Below are 19433 nucleotides of genomic sequence, written 5' to 3'. Positions count from 1 at the left end.
TTTTTGTATATTTTTTTTTATTAGAGTTCGATTTGCCAACATATAGCATAAGAGATTTCTCTTTTCCTTTTTCTTCCTATTTTCTTTTCCTTAAGTAAGCTCTACTCTCCTCCCCCTCATGTGGGGCTCAAATTCACAACCCCAAAGTCATGGGGCACCTGACTGGCTCAGTTGGTTAAGCATCTAACTCTTGGTTTTGTCTTAGGTCATGATCTCATGGGTGGTGGGTGGGATGGAGCCCTGCACTGAGCTTCATGCTCAGTGGGGAGTATGCTTGAAGATTCTCTCTCTCCTTCTCTCTCTGTCCCTTCCCTCACATGCACTCTCTCTCTAAAATAAGTAAATCTTAAAAAAATAAAAAGAGTCACACATGACCAACTGAGCCACCCAGGTACCCCAAAATTTCCCTTTCCTATCACAGAATTCAAAAGTATGTCAAAACAAAAAAATTGACACCTCTAATAGTAACAGCTACTAACTACAGAATTTACTCTGTGTCGGGTTTTCTATATAAACTCCTCTAATTCTCACGATAACCTTATGGTACTATTATGTTTTACAGCCATATTATGTACTACAATACCATAATGTATACTATTTTATATCATAGGTCACTGAGGCACAAAAGAGGTTAATAATTTGCCCAAAGCTCAACAGCTGCTGACCTGGAACCTAAGTTCATGCTCTGTCTGGCCCATAATCTTCTCAACTCCACACAATGCACCACTCTCACCCATTTCCATAACTTCTTCCAAGATCTTTGTGAAATATTCTGGGTCATAAAAATACCTGTTTTGCTGGCCTCTAAATTCATGTCTGGAATATTTGAGGGGTAGTTTAGCATTGGTTTCACTCAGATTCCTGTCATTAAATGCACTGTTTAGATAGATAGATAGATAGATAGATAGATAGATAGATAGATAGATAGATAGATAGACAGAATTTTTATTTTATTTTATTTATTTACTTTAGTTAGAGAAAGACAGTTTTCACAACTTAGGTTACATGGCTAGTCACCAGAGTTGGAAAATGAAAGCACTTATGACTTAGGTAATACATTTTTGACAAAGTTATCTAGAATAAGGAGACTTGCTAATCACCTTTTCATATTCTTCTTCAGAAGGATTGTATTTCCTCAACCACTCTGCAAGTGGTTTATCTTTAAAGGATCCAGTCACACCATATTCCACTTGGATTTTCCTGAGGGTATCCGAAGCAGGAACTAGCTCCACCATACCTTTAACAACAAAACATTAAGCTATGTGAAAATATCTTCCTAGAAGTTAAGCCCTTAAAAAATTTATACTTTTCAACCTTTGACATAAGACATCATTTAGGAATTATTTTAAAAAATCAAGTCTGGCAGCCCATGCTAGAAAATTTGAGCAATCAAAATTATTTATTTTCAGAAGTACCCAAAATATAACTGCTGAATTTGACTTTGAGGTTCCATAGTCTGTACAACCATGTGCTATACACCCCCAAAGAATAACAATTTTAATTACAAACTAGATGATGCTTAGTCAACAAACTTACTCTGATCATGTATTTGGGCAATTACGGAGTGTTTCAAAGTACACTAAGCTCTTTCAAACGGAAGAACAAATTAAGACTGTCCTTGTAATATGTGTATATCTAAAGTATGTGTTTTGTAAATGCCTGGCTGTGCAAATAATTTTTTATTTTCCCTACTTTTTTTTTTTTAAAGATTTTATTAATTTATTCATGAGAGACACACAGAGAGAGAGGGAGGCAGAGAGAGAAGCAGAGGGAGAAGCAGGCTCCATGCAGAAAGCCCGATGTGGGACTCAATCCCGGGACTCCAGGATCACACCCTGAGTCAAAGGCAGATGCTCAACCGCTGAGCCACCAGGCGTCCCAACTTTGCCTACTTTGCATTCTACAAAATCCAGGTGCCATTCTCAGAGACTGGATCACCTGAGCCCTTTACAATAGGACAATCAGATAATAAGGTAATCTAAAAATCATATATGACAGATGGCTGAAGAATTTGGAAATCAGGATCTGAAGCCACAATATTCATCATCACAAAGAAAGATTTGACTTAATTATATGATAGTCTATAAACTGAACTGGAACCGATGGGTAGAAGACACTAGGAGTCAGTTCCCATTCACCAGAATACAAGAAAAAAACTCTACAACCATCAGAGCTATGTAAGATAGGACAGACTACCTTTCCTTTAGCACAGGCATTGAGGCATGAAGTGAATGCCAAATATTGGAAGGATGATTAGGTAATTTTTTTAAAAAACATTTTTAAAATATTTTATTTATTCATGAGCAACACAGAGAGAGAGACAGAGAGAGGCAGAGACACAGGCAGAGGGAGAAGCAGGCTCTATGCAGGTAGCCTGACATGGGACTCGATCCCGGGTCTCCAGGATCACGCCCCGGGCTGCAGGCAGCGCCAAATTGCTGCGCCACCGGGGCTGCCCTGATTAGGTAATTTTTCAGATGACTTTCTAGTATCTACAATTAGAATCTGAAAAGCATTTCTCATTTCTACCAACTATAAATGAGGTTTCCCTCCTTTAAAACCAAACAGCACTGCCTTCTTAATTCTCTTAGAGCTTTTAGCTTATTAAAGCATTTTCAAATTACTTCATATGTCTTTAATTGCTTCCCTCTAAATATAAACACTAGTGTTATTAACATTTTGTAGATGGCAGATCAACTACAAACATTTGTTGAATAAAAGTAATGATAAAGGTTACAATTTATTGAGCACCTAATACATATCATATACTGGGATATTTTACATTCATTACCTCTAATTATCACAATATTTCTGGATGTACTGCTTTTATTATTCACACTAAACATATGTGGTAAGGAAGAAAATTTGATAAAATAGTAAGATGAAGCCTGTGCTAAAGTAGAAAAAAAATTTTAAACCATTATTTTATATTGCAGAAATAAAAGCAAAGTTGGTTTAACTTAGACATGGCCTTAATTTTAAATCAAAAGCTAAAGACCATAAAGTCCTCATTCAGTCAATTAATGGGCACCTCTGGTTACTGCAAAGCATTTATTAGGGCTACTCAATGAGTTATTTAATTGTGAATAAATCAATAAAGTCACACTAAAGGTAAGAAACAACTGTGATCACAGTGTACCAGCATTAGGACTCGCTCAGGAGAGGTATATTCTGAGCTAAGTTCACAGAAAAGAAATAATAAGACACCAAGACAGAACTGACAGACTTACCTCGATCTCTGCCAGTAGAGAGGCATTTGAAAATTACCATCCTCAGATCTAGTCCTTCTTTAAGCCAGATCTTGTCCATAATCTTTATCATCTGTAAAGCTAACATATCTTGCCGAAGATCTTCACCAACCTTGAAATTAAGGAAACAAAATGGAACCTGTACCTTTCCAAAATATTTACTACATTACATATTGTAAAAGGCAGGGGGCGGGAGAAATGGTGGAAAAGAGTGAAGAGTAAGATGAAACACAAGTGCCTTTTATTTTTCTGTAGCATTCCAGAGGAAATTATTTAACTTATTCATGTCTCAGTTTCTTGAACTATATGCTTTTTAAAAGGTTAGATTTAATGGTTTGTGAATCATATTCTATTTTTCAAAGGGGCAAAATGGAGGATCTTTGTCATGATCAAAATATTCCATACCTTGACTATATTGATGCCAATACACTGATTATGATGTTGTTTGCTAATTTTGCAAGATGTTACATTGAGGGAAACTGGGTAAAGGATACCCAGGATCTCTGTTTAATTTCTTGCAACAGACTATGAATCTACAATTATATCAAACTAAAAGTTTACTTAAAAATTAAAAAAAAATTTTTTTTAAAAGATTTTATTTATTTATTCATGAGACACACACACACACACACACACACACACACACACACAGAAGCACAGACAAAGGCAGAGGGAGAAGCAGGATCCATGCAAGGAGCCTGATGCGGGACTTGATCCTGGGACTCCGGGATCACACCCTGGGCCAAAGACAGGCGCTAAACCGCTGAGCCACCCAGGGATCCCAAAAAATAAAAATTAAAAAGTTAGTCCTCCCAAAATAAATTAATTCTAACTGGAATCATATGTAGTTTTCATTTTATTTTTTTTTAAATTGGATAAAATAACTTTAAAACTCATAATGATGAGTACATTTTTTGAGATTAGTCAAGAAAATTACCCAAAGAATTAGGGGAGATTAGCCTTAACAAATATTAAAACTTGACATATATAAAATTTCTGTATTCGGGATGCCTTGGTAGCTAAGCAGTTCAGCGTCTGCCTTCAGCTCAGGGCGTGATGCCGGGGTTCTGGGATTGAGTCTCATATCGGGCTCCCTGCGAGGAGCCTGCTTCTCCCACTTCCTATGCCTCTGCCTTTTTTCTGTGTCTCTCATGAATAAATCCTTTAAAAAAATAAATAAAATAAAATTTCTGTATTCAAGCAGATGGTACTGCTACAGGAAAAGGCAAATACATTAGTAAAATAAAGTCCTAAACCAGATGTGAATTATGAGAACTTTATATATATATATATATATATATATATACACACACACACACACACACACATATATATGTTCATAAAGATAGCTTCTCTTGAGCCATCTTTTATATACATATATATGTGAACCTCCACTAATTGAACTCATTGAATTAACTAAAACTCTCCATTCTTTCTTCAAAATACACAAATCATGACACCACATACAGAACTTTGGTAATAGATTACTCTGTAGTACTCCATGCCTGCTGCTTCCCACAGGTAAGTTCTATGTTTCCAAAAACCAGTGCCATTGCCGATGGTTTTGCTATGTCACACTGCACAACTCTAGGGGGGTACCATTCACATCATAATCTATATGAAAGGCACACTGCCTGCAGTTATGATATGCGTAATCAGCATGGCCATATGTAGTAGCCCTAGCCCAGAAATGCATTTGTTCCAATATCTGTTTGGCAATAGTTTATGTCAGCAATAATTTTCCACATAATTATTGAATTTAATTAAATATTATATAAAATTATATTTGCAATTTGAGAAAAGAATTTTTTTAAAAAGATTTTATTTATTTATTCATGAGAGACACACAGAGAGGGGCAGAGACATAGGAAGTGGGAGAAGCAGGCTCCCTGCAAGGAGCCTGATGTGGGACTCAATCCTGGATCCTAGGATCACGCCCTGAGACACCCAGGTGTCCCCAAAGAAAGAATTTTTGAATTACCCTTTAAAAGCAAAGTAATCTTGGGATGACTGGGTGGCTCAGTCAGTGAAGTGTCTGCCTTCAGCTCAGGTCATAATCCCTGGAATCGAGCCCCACATTGGGCTCCCTGCTCAGCAGAGTCCACTTGTCCCTCATCCTCTGTCTCTCCCTCTACCTCCACATCCCACTCATGCTCTCTCCATACCTTCTCTTCCTCAAATAAATAAAATCTTAAAAAATAAATAAAAAGAAAGTAACCTTATTTTGCTCACCTTAAACATGACATTAATTTCTTCCCCCATTGGATCAGCATTCACCATTGTTACTTTTAGGGGCACAGCATTAGAACTGAAGAAGGAACAGGACTACAAATACAACATGTTATGCATTAGAAAGATAATACTGGAATAAAAATGGCTTTAAGACTTTTCTGTCCTAAGTATTTCTTCTATCACTTGTTCATCTGAATTATGGCAAATGAAATAACATGTGTGAAACTGCTTTTTAGATCATCTAGCAGATAAGAGATATTTAAAAATACTTTTTGAAACTTAAACATAGCATGAGTAAAATATCATCTATTACTCTCTAGACAGAAGCAAATCCTTAAAAACTTGAGACAAAAATTTTAAAAGTTTGAGCTTTAAAAGTGTTACTATAATTCCTCGTCACAGCACAAAACTTTGTATAATCTTACTTTTCCTCTAAAGGAGTATGATCTAGGATGAGATCTCTACTTATAAGAGTACTTTATGATACTCTTATAATTAATAATTAGCCATGCAATAACATAGTGACGCTAAATTTTAAAATTTCATTAGCAAAGATCAAATCTTATTTTAAAATGAAACTAGTTCAAAAAACTAATTTCAGACAGACCAATAAAGGGAAACAACAAACAAATCCAAGGAGAAAATGTGACGGCCCCAGCCCCCACCAATGACCCATAACTCAGGTACCCACTATTAAATTTCAGTGAAGAGTAGCCATATGTCAACTTCAAAAGAAATCAAACCTGAGACTCATAACTTTATGGATACTTGTATCCTACCCTTTCAAAACCACGAACACTAATGCATGAATTAATTGGTTGCTTTTTCTGAATTCATTAAGAGAAAATCCACTATGTATATAACTACTGGCCCCAGTTTGAAGTATAATTACTCAGTGCTGATGATTATTCAACTCTTTTTTGATGCTCTAGAAAGTGTTATAAACCTATAAAGAATCTCTCCAACTGTTTGCATAGGAGGAAAAGAAAATGCTATCTGTGCCTGGAATCACAACATAAGCCACCAAGGTAGCTATTTTAACAATAGTAAAAAATAATTTATTTTGAGACACCAAATAACTTTATATTGCTTTCTCTTTCAGAAACTATGATTAAGTAAAAATATACTGAGGTAAATATGGATCTTACATAGACATCCATAAATACTTATAACCAACCTATGCAGATGTTATCCTCATCTGCTGTAGGTGTATCAGCCCATCTCCTTTCTTCCTACAAATTTTTCCTATAAATCATTTTGAAATATAATATGAATTTATTAGTATTTTATATGTCACCTTAATATTTAATTCTTTTGCAACAAGACTTGGATTGAGAGGAAGACGGCATTTATTTCTCAGAAAAAACGACTGTACTCGTTCCATACTTCTTTGGAGGACGACCTAGGAAAAGAGAGTGATACTGTAGGTACATAATGAAAATGAAGACCTGTTTTTAAGACAAAAAAATTATGATGTGGACCAACCCAATTTTTAAAATGTAACAAATTTTTAAAATAAAAATAAAAACAAGTTGTTGCTAAACAGTTAATTTTTACTATAAAAATAGAATTAGAATGGGCAAAGGCTTACACACATGGGAGGGTGAGTACATATGGCCTACTTAACATATTAATGAAAACTCTCTAATACTCAAATAAAAAAATAAAACTCTCTAATAGTCAAATAAATAGAAATTAAACAGAAATGAGATGCAATTTTTCATCTAACAGATTAAAAATTAAAGGTAACACCCAGTCCTAGCAACAGGGCAGGAAAAAATACTTTCATAACCTATTGGTAAAGAAAAAGATATAATTAAAAATACATACAGTTCTTGACTCAGCTATTTCACCTATAGGAATATCCTATGAGGAAATACTAGCAAAGGGGCCATACTTATACACTATAGTTCACTGTAGGACTGGAAAAAAAAAAATGTCTAAACAACCTACACGGAGGTAATGGTTCACAATTTATTCTACAATACCTGGTAATATTATGTACCCATTAAGAAATATGGAGTGTAATTGTATGTCTTGATACAAATTCTCTAAGATGAAGTAAAAATTTTATATATATAAAAATATAAATAAAATTGCTGAAAGAAATTAAAGATCTAGGTGAAAAGACACCGTGTCCATGAATTAGAAGACTTAATATTATTAAGATTGCAGTATTTTCCAAATTTATCTACAGGTTCAATGCATTTTTTTTTTTTAAGACCTTATTTATTTATTTATTTGTTTGTTTGACAGAGAGAGAGAGAGTGAGAGAGCACAAGCAGGGGGAGCGGCAGAGGGAGAGAGAGAAGCAGGATCCCCACTGAGCAGGGAGCCCAACTCGGGGCTTGATCCTAGTACCTGAGTCATCCCTGACCTGAGCCATCCCACTCAGGCACCCCACAGACTCAACATAATTCTTTTTTTTTTTTTTTAAACATAATTCTTATCAAAGTTCCAACTTCCTTTTTGCAGAAATGTGTAAGATGGTCCTAAAACTCACACGAAATTGCAAAGGACTTTTGAATAGCCCAAAAAAAACCTCTTGAAAAAGAACAAAGTTGGAGGACTCATACTTTGATTTCAAAACTTACTACAAAACTACAATAATGAAAACAATATGGCTTACATAATCTTATAAATCAATGGAAGAGAATTCAGAGTCCAAAAATAAACCTACATGTCTATGATCAACTGATTTTCATCAAAGGTGCCAAGATCATTCATGGGAAAGAATAGTCTCTTCAAAAAATAGTGCTGAGATGTTTTGAAGATGCTGCTCAAAGGAAAAAGCAGTTCCGGTAAAGGAGGGGGAAAGTGTGGAGTTGCCTCTGGGAGTGACAGTTCTGACAAGAAGTCTCAGGGTTCCAAAAGTGGTGGCCGATACATTCTGTATGAAAAATATGGGAAAATCATGGAAGCTATGGAGAAGTTAAAGTATAGAATGAGATTAAATACAGTGGCTGCACATTATAGTGAAGATAAAGCCAGGCAAGGGGGTGACTTGGGTTGGATGACCAGAGGTTCCACAGTGGGACCATTTCATGAAGCAGCATTTGCCTTGCCTGTAAGTGGGCTAGATAAGCCTTGTGTTTACAGATCCTCCAGTTAAGACAAATTTTGGCTACTTTATCAAAATGAAGGGAGGAAATTGTACGAAAAACTGGCAAAACAAATGGTGCTAAGACAACTTAATAATCATATGTAAAAGAATGAAGCTGAATCCTTACCTCAAAGCATATAAAAAAAAATACTCAAAATGGATCAAAGACTTATATAAGAGCAAAACTATAAAACTCCTAGAAGAAAACATAGGTGTTTATCTTTGTGACCTTGGATTTGACAATAAATTCTTAGACATCAAATGCACAAGCAACAAAAGGAAAAATAAACTTCAAAAAATTAGTAATTTGTGCATCAAAGGACACTTGAGGAAATAAAAAGATAATTCAAAGAATGGGAGAAAATACTTACAAATAGTATCTTTGATAAGGGTCTAATATTCCAAATATATAAAGAACAATTCAACAACAATAAAAAACCAACCAAAAAAACAAAACAAAACAAACAAAAAACCCCAAAAAACTTAGAAGAGAAACTTCTCCAAAGAAAATATACAAAAGGCAGTAACAAAAACATAAAAATGAGTTCAAAATCATTAATCAGCAACACCTGGGTGGCTCAGTGGTTGAGTGTCTGCCTTTGGCTCAGGGACTGATCCTGGGGTCCTGGGATTGAGTCCCACATGAGGCTCCCTGTGTGGGGCCTGTTCTCCCTCTCTGTGCCTCTGATGAATAAATAAAATCTTTTTAAAAAATCATTACTCATTAGGGAAATGCAAGTCAAAACCACAAGGAGATACTACTTCATACCCACTAAGATGACTACAATTTTTTTTTTAAGGTAGAAAAAAACAAATGTGAGGATGTGGAGAAGTTGGAATCCTCATACATTTCTAGTAGGAATATAAAATGATGAAGCTGCTTTAGATAATAATTTGGTGGTTCCTCAAAAAGTTAAACATAGGCTTGCTTTATGACCTAGTAATTCCACTCCTAGGTAAAGTGAAAAGAGATGTTCAAACAAAAATTTACACACAAATGTTTATAGCAGCATCATTCATAATAGCCAAATAGTGGAAACAAGCCAAAGGTCCATCAACTGATGAATGGATAAACAAACTGTGGTATTATCCACACAATGGAGCATTATTCAGCCATAAAAAGGAGTGAAGTACTCATACATGTTAGAATATGGATGAACTTTGAAATTATTAGGTAAAGTGAAAGAAACCAGACAGGGAGGCCACATATTGCATAATTCCATTTAAATGTCTAGAAGAGATACATCCACAGAATAGAAAGCAAATTAATGCTTACCAGGGCCTAAGAGAAGGAGGGAATAAGGAAAAGTTAGTGGGTACAGGCTTTCTTTTTGGTGTGATGAAAATGTTCTGGAATTAGTGGTGGCTGCATAATATTGTGAATATACTAAAAGACAATGAATTAAATAGGGGAATTTTATCTCAACAACAATATATATGTATGTGTGTGTCTATCTGCATTTCTACATATTTTTTTAAAAATTCCAAACATTTGTATATATACTTAAGTGTAAATATGTATAAAGTCATATAAAAGACCAGAAAAGACATAAAGCAAACCATGAATAATAGATACATAACAGGGAGAAAATGAAAACTGGAAAATTTTTAATTTTTAAATTAATCTAAAATTTTTATTTTTTAAAGAGATTATTTATTTATTTAAGATTTTATTTCTTTATTCATGAGAGAGGCGCAGAGACACAGGCAGAGGGAGAAGCAGGCTTCATGCAGGGAGCCCTACGCAGGTCTCAATCCTGGGTCTCCAGGATCAGGCCCTGGGTTGAAGGCGGTGGTAAACCGCTGAGCCACCCGGGCTGCCCCAAGATTTTATTATTTGACAGAGAGAGCGAGTACAAGCAGGGGGAGCAGTAGAGGGAAAGGGAGAAGCAGGCTCCCCTCTGAGCAGGGAGCCTGACTCAGGGCTCGATCCCAGGACCCTGGGATCAAGACCTGTGCCAAAGGCAGACCCTCAGCACTGAGGCACCCAGGTGCCCCAGTGGGGATCCTGGGATTGAGTCCCACATCAGGCTCCTCACAGGGAACCTGCTCCTCCTTCTGCCTATGTTTCTGCCTCTTTCTCTGTATCTCTCATGAATAAATAAATCTTTAAAAGTGTAATTAAAATTTTTTTCTATAAATTTCCTTATTATTTAGATTTTTTTTAAAAGATTGTATTTATTCATGAGAGACACTGAGAGACAGAAAGGCAGAGACACAGGCAGAGGGAGAAGCAGGCTCCATGCAGGGAGCGTGATGTGGGACTTGATCCCAGGTCTCCAGGATCACACTGAGCCGAAGGCAGGCGTTAAACCACTGAGCCACCCAGGATCCCTTTTTTTAAACGTTAGTATCAATTCATACTTGCATTACTTTTATTTTATTATTTTATTTTTTTAAATTAATTTATTTATTTATGATAGTCACAGAGAGAGAGGCAGAGACACAGGCAGAGGGAGAAGCAGGCTCCATGCACCGGGAGCCCGACGTGAGATTCGATCCCGGGTCTGCAGGATCGCGCCCTGGGCCAAAGGCAGGCGTCAAACCGCTGCGCCACCCAGGGATCCCTTGCATTACTTTTAAAGTTACAAAAAAAGTTAAAAAACAAAATAATAAAAAAGAAACTCAAGAAAACAATTGTGGCCAGAAAGGAATTCATAAGCACTGGAATTAAAATACCTTTAAGAAAAAAAAAATACCTTTAAGAGTTAGGTTGTAAAATCTTTTCCTATGGTTTGAAACAACCTTTGAATTCATCTGCTCAAAACAGCATAGTATGTATAGTTATATTGGATGTCTACTGATAAAGAATAACTCATCAGAACTATAGAGATCCTTTAACATCAAAATATTTATGTTTTTTCTTTTGGATACATACCTGTCTGGCTGATCCACTAGCCTGCCTTACTTTTTCTGCTACTCCTCCTAAAAGCTGTACAAGTTTTGTCTGCTTCAAAAGTTCTTCTCTGAGTCCTTTTCCTCCTACTGAGAGGAGAGCACCCAAAACATGTTCATATCGAGCACCAAACTGTGCATCATGCAGAGCATCCTTGAGGAGCCTAATACAGTAAAATATTTATGTCAGCCACTTCTGAGAACTGGATGAATGCCTCCTGAATTTCAACTTAGGTTCATTTTTTGGTATCCAGGAATTTAATGAAGCTATATAAAGCAAGTGAAAACTCATTCATTATTATGGCGCTCTAACATGCCAAATATCTTTGTAATAAAGAGTTTTGTTATTTTTGGTTTTATTTCTAAGGACATAAAAATCTAGCCTCTTTATAATAATGCCCTTAATAAAACATCTGGTATTGACAATAAGTAGCCTAAGCATACTATTTAGACTTTCAGAGCATATCGTCTCTATAAATACTAGGAATGGAAATAAATTAAAAATTTTAAATCTTACCAATATAAGTTGTGTGCAATGTGTATATTTCCCAATGCTCTGGACAGAAGGAAGTGCACTAATGAACTGTTCAAGTAAATTTCATATTTCAAAGCCTTCACACAAAAGAAAATAAGAATTATAGTGGTCAAACCCATACTTCATTATTATGATAAAATTATCAAAAGACACTATATAAAGCAAAATGTAAGCTAATACTGATAAAAATGAAACAGAAGAGTTAATTTAGGCTAAATTAATGAAATCAAGCAGAAAAGCGTAGATTTTGGAATAATATTCATTAGTTATGTTTATGTAGCTAACAAAGAAAAATCAAAGAAAAGCTCAAGTCCGGTTTGTTCTGAGAATCTAAAAATATGAGAATTAAAAATCCAGGTACACATATATGATATTCAAGTGGAGCAGCTAACAATAGTGGCAAAAAATTTATACTATATCCAAATATAATGTACCCTCAACATTTCCATAAAAATACTTTTAATCAAAACAAACGGAGGATCCTTTCTTTAGTAAGTTCCCTACTCATAAGAAATAGGTACAGAGTAAGATGAAGGGGTAACTTAGTAAAAAACTCACCTGTACAAACTGCGGAAGAAGATCAGTTAGCTCATCATCACTTATAGCCTCAATCCAGGTCACAGCTATGGACCTCACTTCTTGATCAGCAAATCTAGAGAAGTACCACAAAAATCAAGATTTGATGGTGATTTCTTGCTAGCGATGTTATATTTCCTGAAAACACAATCTTAATTTTACCTGACAAAGAATATTTAAATAGCTCTTTATTCAAAAGCAATGTGTTTCTTCTTCTTTTTTTTTTTTTTCAGGAAGAAAATCTTGCTGTACTATACAAATTCAACTTCAGGACTGTTCAGAAACCTTGAGCTTATGAAAATTTTGACCCACATCATAAAATAACAAATCGTTCAAAATTTAGAATTTAATTCTCTCTTCTGGTTAGTTTTAGATGGTATGACATCTCTATTCTTTTTCTAATTTGTTTTTATTTACTTATTTATTTTTTAAGATTTACTTATTTATTTATTCATGATAGACAGGGAGAGAGAGAGAGGCAGAGACACAGGCAGAGGGAGAAGCAGGCCCCATGCTAGGAGCCCGACATGGAACTCGATCCCGGGACTCCAGGATCGCGCCCTGGGCCAAAGGCTGGCGCCAAACCGCTGAGCCACCCAGGGATCCCTCTAATTTGTTTTTAAAAGTAAACTCTACACCCAACGTGGGGCTTAAACTCATGACCTCCCCAAGATCAAGAGTCCCATGTTCTATGGACTCAGCCATAGACATCTCTTTTTAATAAACTTAGGACAAAAAGTATGTTTGCCCCATGACATCTCTTTTTAATAAACTTAGCACAAAAAGCATGTTTGCAAAAATATATGTTTATACATTTCTATTGCACTAAATTGCTTTCATGTTAAAACAAAGGGAAGTTCTCCTGCAACATAATACACCTGACTGGAAAAACTGACAACAATAAAATAGAGGAAAAAAACCCAAAAACAATAAAATAGAGCAAGTATACTCAGTCATGGCTAACTTACTTTGAATCAAGTAGTTCCAGCGCAGTCAGTGGGTGCAATGGAGGCCACTGCTGAAGCAGTGAGTAAGTTTTGGCAAGATTAACCCATTTCCAGTTTGGGGCACTTGCTAGTACTTTAGGAAGACAATTTGGGTATTTGAGGCAATAATAACGTTTTTCCCACAAAAAGGTTTTATCTTCTTTAGAAAGTCTGCATATATAACAGAATTAAATTACTTCTCAATGATATAATGATAGCTATAATCTCAATGATTAAAAATACAAAGAAGAAATTTATTCATTTTAGGACAGCCACTTCTTGGTACAATCATTAATACTAATTTGGAATAGAAAAATGCAATGTACAGAAAACACTACTAATTCACTCTAATTTGAGGGATAGAAAGAAATCATTTTGCCTTGATAAAAGAGTCTTAGTTATGAAAATGAAGGATAATTCAGTATAATAAAAAATTATTGAGCTCTAACCAGATGCCAAGCACTAGAAATCAGAGTTGAATAAGCAAGAACCCACCCTATGAGATAGCCAGGATTTCCTCCATTTTATACAAGCAAAATCAAATGTCATGAAAAAAAAAATGCTATTACATTTTAGAAGATGATTTTATTATTATTATTTTTTAATGATAGGCACACAGTGAGAGAGAGAGAGGCAGAGACATAGGCAGAGGGAGAAGCAGGCTCCATGCACCGGGAGCCCGATGTGGGATTCGATCCGGGGTCTCCAGGATCGCGCCCTGGGCCAAAGGCAGGCGCTAAACCGCTGCGCCACCCAGGGATCCCTAGAAGATGATTTTAGAAGATATAGCTCAAATGAGGAACATTCAAAATAACAAGTATTTGTTTTAGAGATTCTAATTTAGTCTTAATAACAAATGTTTATGCGAATGAAATATTCACTATTTTACTACCCAACCATTTTTGTGTATATATGTGCACTAATGTATTTGTGTTACGTGAAGTACTGAAAAAAATTCAAATATTGCAAAAAGGTGCACAATGAAGTCACTCCTTCCAGTTCCCCTTTCAGTGACAATTGCCTAGTAAGCTGGCATATCCTTTCAGAGATAGCGTATTTGTATAGAAGCAGAGACGTGGATATAAGCAGATTCTTTTTTTTCTTTATATAAATAGTAGCACACCATATACACTACTTGCCTTCTTCATTTGACATCTTACATATTAGTAAATAATAGCTATAAGTTCATTCATAATCATTATATAATACTCCATCGGATAAATGTACCATAATTTAACCTTTATTGATGGACATTCCCTGTCACTTTTATAATACAAATACTGCAATGAATATTCTTGACTCCATAAGCAAATATAAAGTTTTCTCTAAGATAGTTAACTAGAAATATTACTAGATTATAGACTATGTACATTGTGACCTTGATATATTTTGCCAAATTGCTCTCCAAAAATCTCTTTAACAGTATAATTCCCAAAAAAACAGTATAATTCCCATTTTTTATATCCTCATCAACACTTTATATGATGAGACATTTTAATTTTCAACTAAGTCATGTATGTACAGTGTTATCTTGTATTAATTTTCCTTTTCTTGATTACTGAGGGGTCAAATATCTTTTCAAATATTTAAAAGTCATTGTATTTCTTTTCCAAAAAATTATCTAGTCATATTTTTTTTCTAGTCATATTCTTTATCTGTTTACTAAGTTGTTGGTTTTTCTATTGATATAACAAGATTCTTTGTGTATTTCTAAGAATTAGTCTATTTTTTTTTAAAGATTTTATTTATTTATTGATGAGAGACACAGAGAGAGAGAGAGAGAGAGGCAGAGACATAGGCAGAGGGAGAAGCAGGCTCCATGCAGAGAGCCCGATGTGGGACTCGATCCTGGGACTCCAGGATCACGCCCTGAGCCAAAGGCAGGCACTTAACCGCTGAGCCACCCAGGCATCCCAAAAATTAGTCTATTTTTTAAACAACTGTATTATTTGAAAGAGAGAGAGAGAGAGCATGCATGCGTGCACACACAAGCACGGGGAGGGACAGGGGGAGATGCAGACTCCCTGCCGAGCAGGGAACCTGATGCGGTGCAGGACCCCAGGATCATAACTGAGCCGAAGGCAGATGCTTAACCGACTGAGGCATTCTTAAAAAATTAATCTATTGATATTAATTGTAAATTTAGTTTTCAATGTTGTTTGCCTTCTGATCATGTAAAAGTTTGACTTGTACAAATTTCTAAAGCTTTATGTAGTCACATCGTTTTTCTTTTTTTTTTTTTTTTCACATCGTTTTTCTATAGAATTAAAAACAAATAGAAAACTTCCTATACCAAGGTTATTGAATCAGGAACTAAATCACAGCATTTAATAAACCATTAACTTGAGATTTACAAATCTAAGAAATACCCAGGAAAAACATAAATCAAAGGAGCTTACCCCAGTGATGAGTCTCTATGAAGAATACCAAGAAGTTTTCCTTTTGTATCATTCTCCAATGTTTCTAAATTGTGTTGCTGTATAATGCTTCTGTCAACTTGAGGAGTAGTATAAACGACATCAAATGTAGAAGAAGGAAAATCAACCTTAAAAATGTAACAGAAGTTGATCAGATTGCAGCTAAATAGTCCACATATCTGTCACATTAACTTGTCTGAGAAAACTGGTTCTTAGCCATCAGGGTTATTATTAGACTGAATACTGAATTAATGCTTCTTACCCTTTTGCTAAAAGTGATCATCATCATTGGTAATTCTCAAAAGTACACACTGCTTGGAATGGGGAAAAGTGTGTGTGTGTGTGTGTTTTTTTTTTTTTTTTCAGTGTTTCTCAGACATAGGACATGGTTTATTAACATTTAAATTGAAGACAGGTCCTATGATCAAACAAGTTCAATTAGGCTTCTTTAGTTAATTAGTTAACAATCCAAATCATGGGATGCATATACATCTTAATAAGAAATTTCAACCTTTCCATGTATCAAGAAGTAACATTACCTGTAACACTATTCTTTCCATCACATACCCTTTTCTGGGTACTGTTCCAGGAACAGGATTTGTATGTGAGGAAGTCCAAAGATAGAGAAGCTTAGTTCCACATGTTAAAAACCTTTATGAATGGAGACAGAAGAATACTGTAGCTTTATTTTTGTAGTTTTCATTTTAAAAACTGCTTCAATACTCACATCACATACACACAACAAAAAACTCACATCACATGGTAATGAATTTGAAATGTTAGCATCCAAACATTATTTAAGCATCCATTAGATAAAAAGAATATCATCCTTAAGAACATACCAGAGTCACTCTTCATAGCGTATGAATACTTTAGGTAAATGTGTTGAAGAGTGGGAGATTGGAACAAAAGGAGAGGAGAATAAAACAATGTATCTTGGGAGGAAAGGGGTTGAGGATAGAACACAAAAGGGTAAAGACCCAGTCATTTGTCCCCAAAGCACCTTTTTTTTTGTTTTTAAAGATTTTATTTACTTATGAGACACAGAGAGAGAGAGAGGCAGAGACACAGGCAGAGGGAGAAGCAGGCACCATGCAGGGAGCCCAAGGTGGAACTCGATCCCAGGACTCCAGGATCACGCCCTGGAGTGCTCACTCAACTACTGAGCCACCCAGGCGTCCCTCCAAAGCAACTTTTAAAAAAATGTATTTAAGAAATCTCTACACTCAACATGGGGCTTGAACTCACAACCCCAAGATCAAGAATGCTCTTCTGACTGAGCCAGCCAGGCACTCCCCTCAAAGCAACGTTTAGTAAACAGAAAGGAGAACAGTCTTTGAAGATCATCTATAATGGAATATATCTTTTGAGATGCCTGGGTGGCTCAGCAGTTTAGCGCCTGCCTTCGGCCCAGGGCATGATCGCAGAGTCCTGGGATTGAGTCCCGCATCGGGCTCCCTGCAGGAAGCCTGCTTCTCCCTCTGCCTGTGTCTCTCATGAATAAATACATAAAATCTTAAAAAAATAATAATAATGGAATATATCTCAAGGTAATAGTTTGGATTACACAACTGTTCACTTTCACCTTAAAAACAAACCACATGAAAAAAAAAAAAAAAAAAAACCACATGCCAAGAGAACCAATATCTACTTTGTAGCAAAAACAATAATAATTTCAGATGATCTATGCTTTAGACCAGGAGTCAGAAAACCTTTCTGTAAAGGGTCAGATGGCAAATATTTTGGGCTTTTTGGGTCATATAATCTCTATTGCAAATTTAACTCTGCTGGTTTTTAGTTTTTTAGATTTATCTATTTATTTGAGAGAGAACACGAGTGGGAGGGGTAGAGGGAGACAGAATCTAAAGCAGACTCCACACTGAGTACAGAGCTGGATGGGAGGCTTGATCCCATGAGCCTGAGATCACGACCTGAGCCGAAACAAGAGCCAGACATTTAGCAGACTGCACCACCTGGGCGTCCCATGAACTCTGCTGTTATACTACAAAAAGTAGCTATGAATGATATATAAATAGATGTGTTCTGTGTTCTATTTTTAAAATAAAAACCAGGCAGTGCACTGGAATATGCTGACCCTTACCCTAGACTACCAATTTATGGCCTATTTAAATTAAAAACATTTATCAATAAGACATTGATATGTCTTTACACAGAATAAATTTCTGAAAAATAACATGAGATATATAAAAGTAGGAAACTATAAATTTCATCAAACTTTATTCATTTTATTCAAAAAACAAATATCCTTTCCAAAACTAGACTCTAGTCTTAACATTTTCTCTTGCATGTTAGCTTTTAAATCCTTAACACAGGGATCCCTGGGTGGCGCAGCGGTTTGGCGCCTGCCTTTGGCCCAGGGCGCGATCCTGGAGACCCGGGATCGAATCCCACATCGGGCTCCCGGTGCATGGAGCCTGCTTCTCCCTCTGCCTGTGTCTCTACCTCTCTCTCTCTCTCTGTGACTATCATAAATAAATTAAAAATAAATAAATAAATAAATCCTTAACACATTACATTCTTTTTTAGATCCACCTTCATCCCCAACTAGATTATATTAAGGCAAATGCTGATCATATTATTTCACCTGTAAATACTTTTATGTCTCTTCAAACAATAAACACTGTTTTATTTTAAAATAAGTACAATACAGGGATCCCTAGGTGGCTCAGCACTTTAGCGCCTGCCTTCGGCCCAGGGCATAATCCTGGGGTCCCGGGATCGACTCCCACATCAGGCTCCCTGCATGGAGCCTGCTTCTCCTTCTGCCTGTGTCCCTGCCTCTTTCTCTCTGTGTCTCTCATGAATAAATGAATAAAATCTTAAAAAAAAAAAAAGTACACCATTATCACTCCTAAAAGAATGAACGACACTTACTTAAAATCGTCAGCTATCTAGTCAGTATTCAAATTTCCCTGATTGTCTCACAAGTTTTTACAGTTTGTTGTTCAAATAAGGATCCAAGCAAGGTCCAACATTGCATTTGGTTGATGTCTTTGTAAGTATATTTTAATTTAAGTCTAATTCCAGCCTGTCACCTGGTTTTATAAACTTTTATCAGAACAAACCCACATTCATTTATTTACATACGAACTATTGCTTTCTGCCTTTGCTTTTGAATTTTGTAACAGAGATTACAGTTAACTCTTGAATAACACCCTTGAACTAGGCAGGTCCACTTATACAAGGATTTTTCCAATATATATAGTACTATAAATGTATTTTCATTTTCTTTTCTCTATCTCACTTTATTATAAGAAAATACTCGTAATACATATTACTATATAAAAATGTTAGTCAACTATTTGTTATCAGTAAGGCTTCTGGTCAACAGCAGGCTACTAGTTGACTTTTTGGGGAGTCAAAGTTTTTATGCAGGCTTTTGACCACATGGGGGCAAAGGGAAGGCACTGCTAACCCCCA

The 19433-nt window shown here is 35.7% G+C and overlaps 2 protein-coding genes across 6 annotated transcripts in view; one reads left to right on the top strand and one right to left on the bottom strand.

The window, feature by feature from the left end:
- PIK3C2A (phosphatidylinositol-4-phosphate 3-kinase catalytic subunit type 2 alpha) overlaps nt 1–19433 on the bottom strand; it is a 115500-nt gene that overhangs the window by 16777 nt on the left and 79290 nt on the right. For all 5 annotated transcript variants that reach the window (XM_041729966.1, XM_041729963.1, XM_041729967.1 and 2 more), the window contains exons 14-23: nt 16532–16643; nt 15975–16120; nt 13558–13746; nt 12572–12665; nt 11996–12090; nt 11462–11642; nt 6778–6882; nt 5481–5573; nt 3231–3360; nt 1101–1237 (exon numbers count right to left, since the gene is read on the bottom strand). In XM_041729966.1, coding sequence (XP_041585900.1) covers nt 1101–1237; nt 3231–3360; nt 5481–5573; nt 6778–6882; nt 11462–11642; nt 11996–12090; nt 12572–12665; nt 13558–13746; nt 15975–16120; nt 16532–16643 — 1282 coding nt within the window. The remainder of the gene's footprint in view (nt 1–1100; nt 1238–3230; nt 3361–5480; nt 5574–6777; nt 6883–11461; nt 11643–11995; nt 12091–12571; nt 12666–13557; nt 13747–15974; nt 16121–16531; nt 16644–19433) is intronic.
- Nucleotides 8220–9155, top strand: LOC121476235 (peptidyl-prolyl cis-trans isomerase NIMA-interacting 4-like). Its single transcript, XM_041729968.1, has one exon. It carries the CDS (start codon nt 8254–8256, stop codon nt 8590–8592), a length of 339 nt encoding a protein of 112 aa, XP_041585902.1. The 5' UTR covers nt 8220–8253; the 3' UTR covers nt 8593–9155.

This window comes from Vulpes lagopus, chromosome 15 (genome assembly GCF_018345385.1).
Source record: "Vulpes lagopus strain Blue_001 chromosome 15, ASM1834538v1, whole genome shotgun sequence".
Lineage (NCBI taxonomy): Eukaryota > Metazoa > Chordata > Mammalia > Carnivora > Canidae > Vulpes > Vulpes lagopus.
The sequence above is the reverse complement of the archived record's forward strand: the minus strand, read 5'-3'. Positions and strand labels throughout refer to the sequence as shown.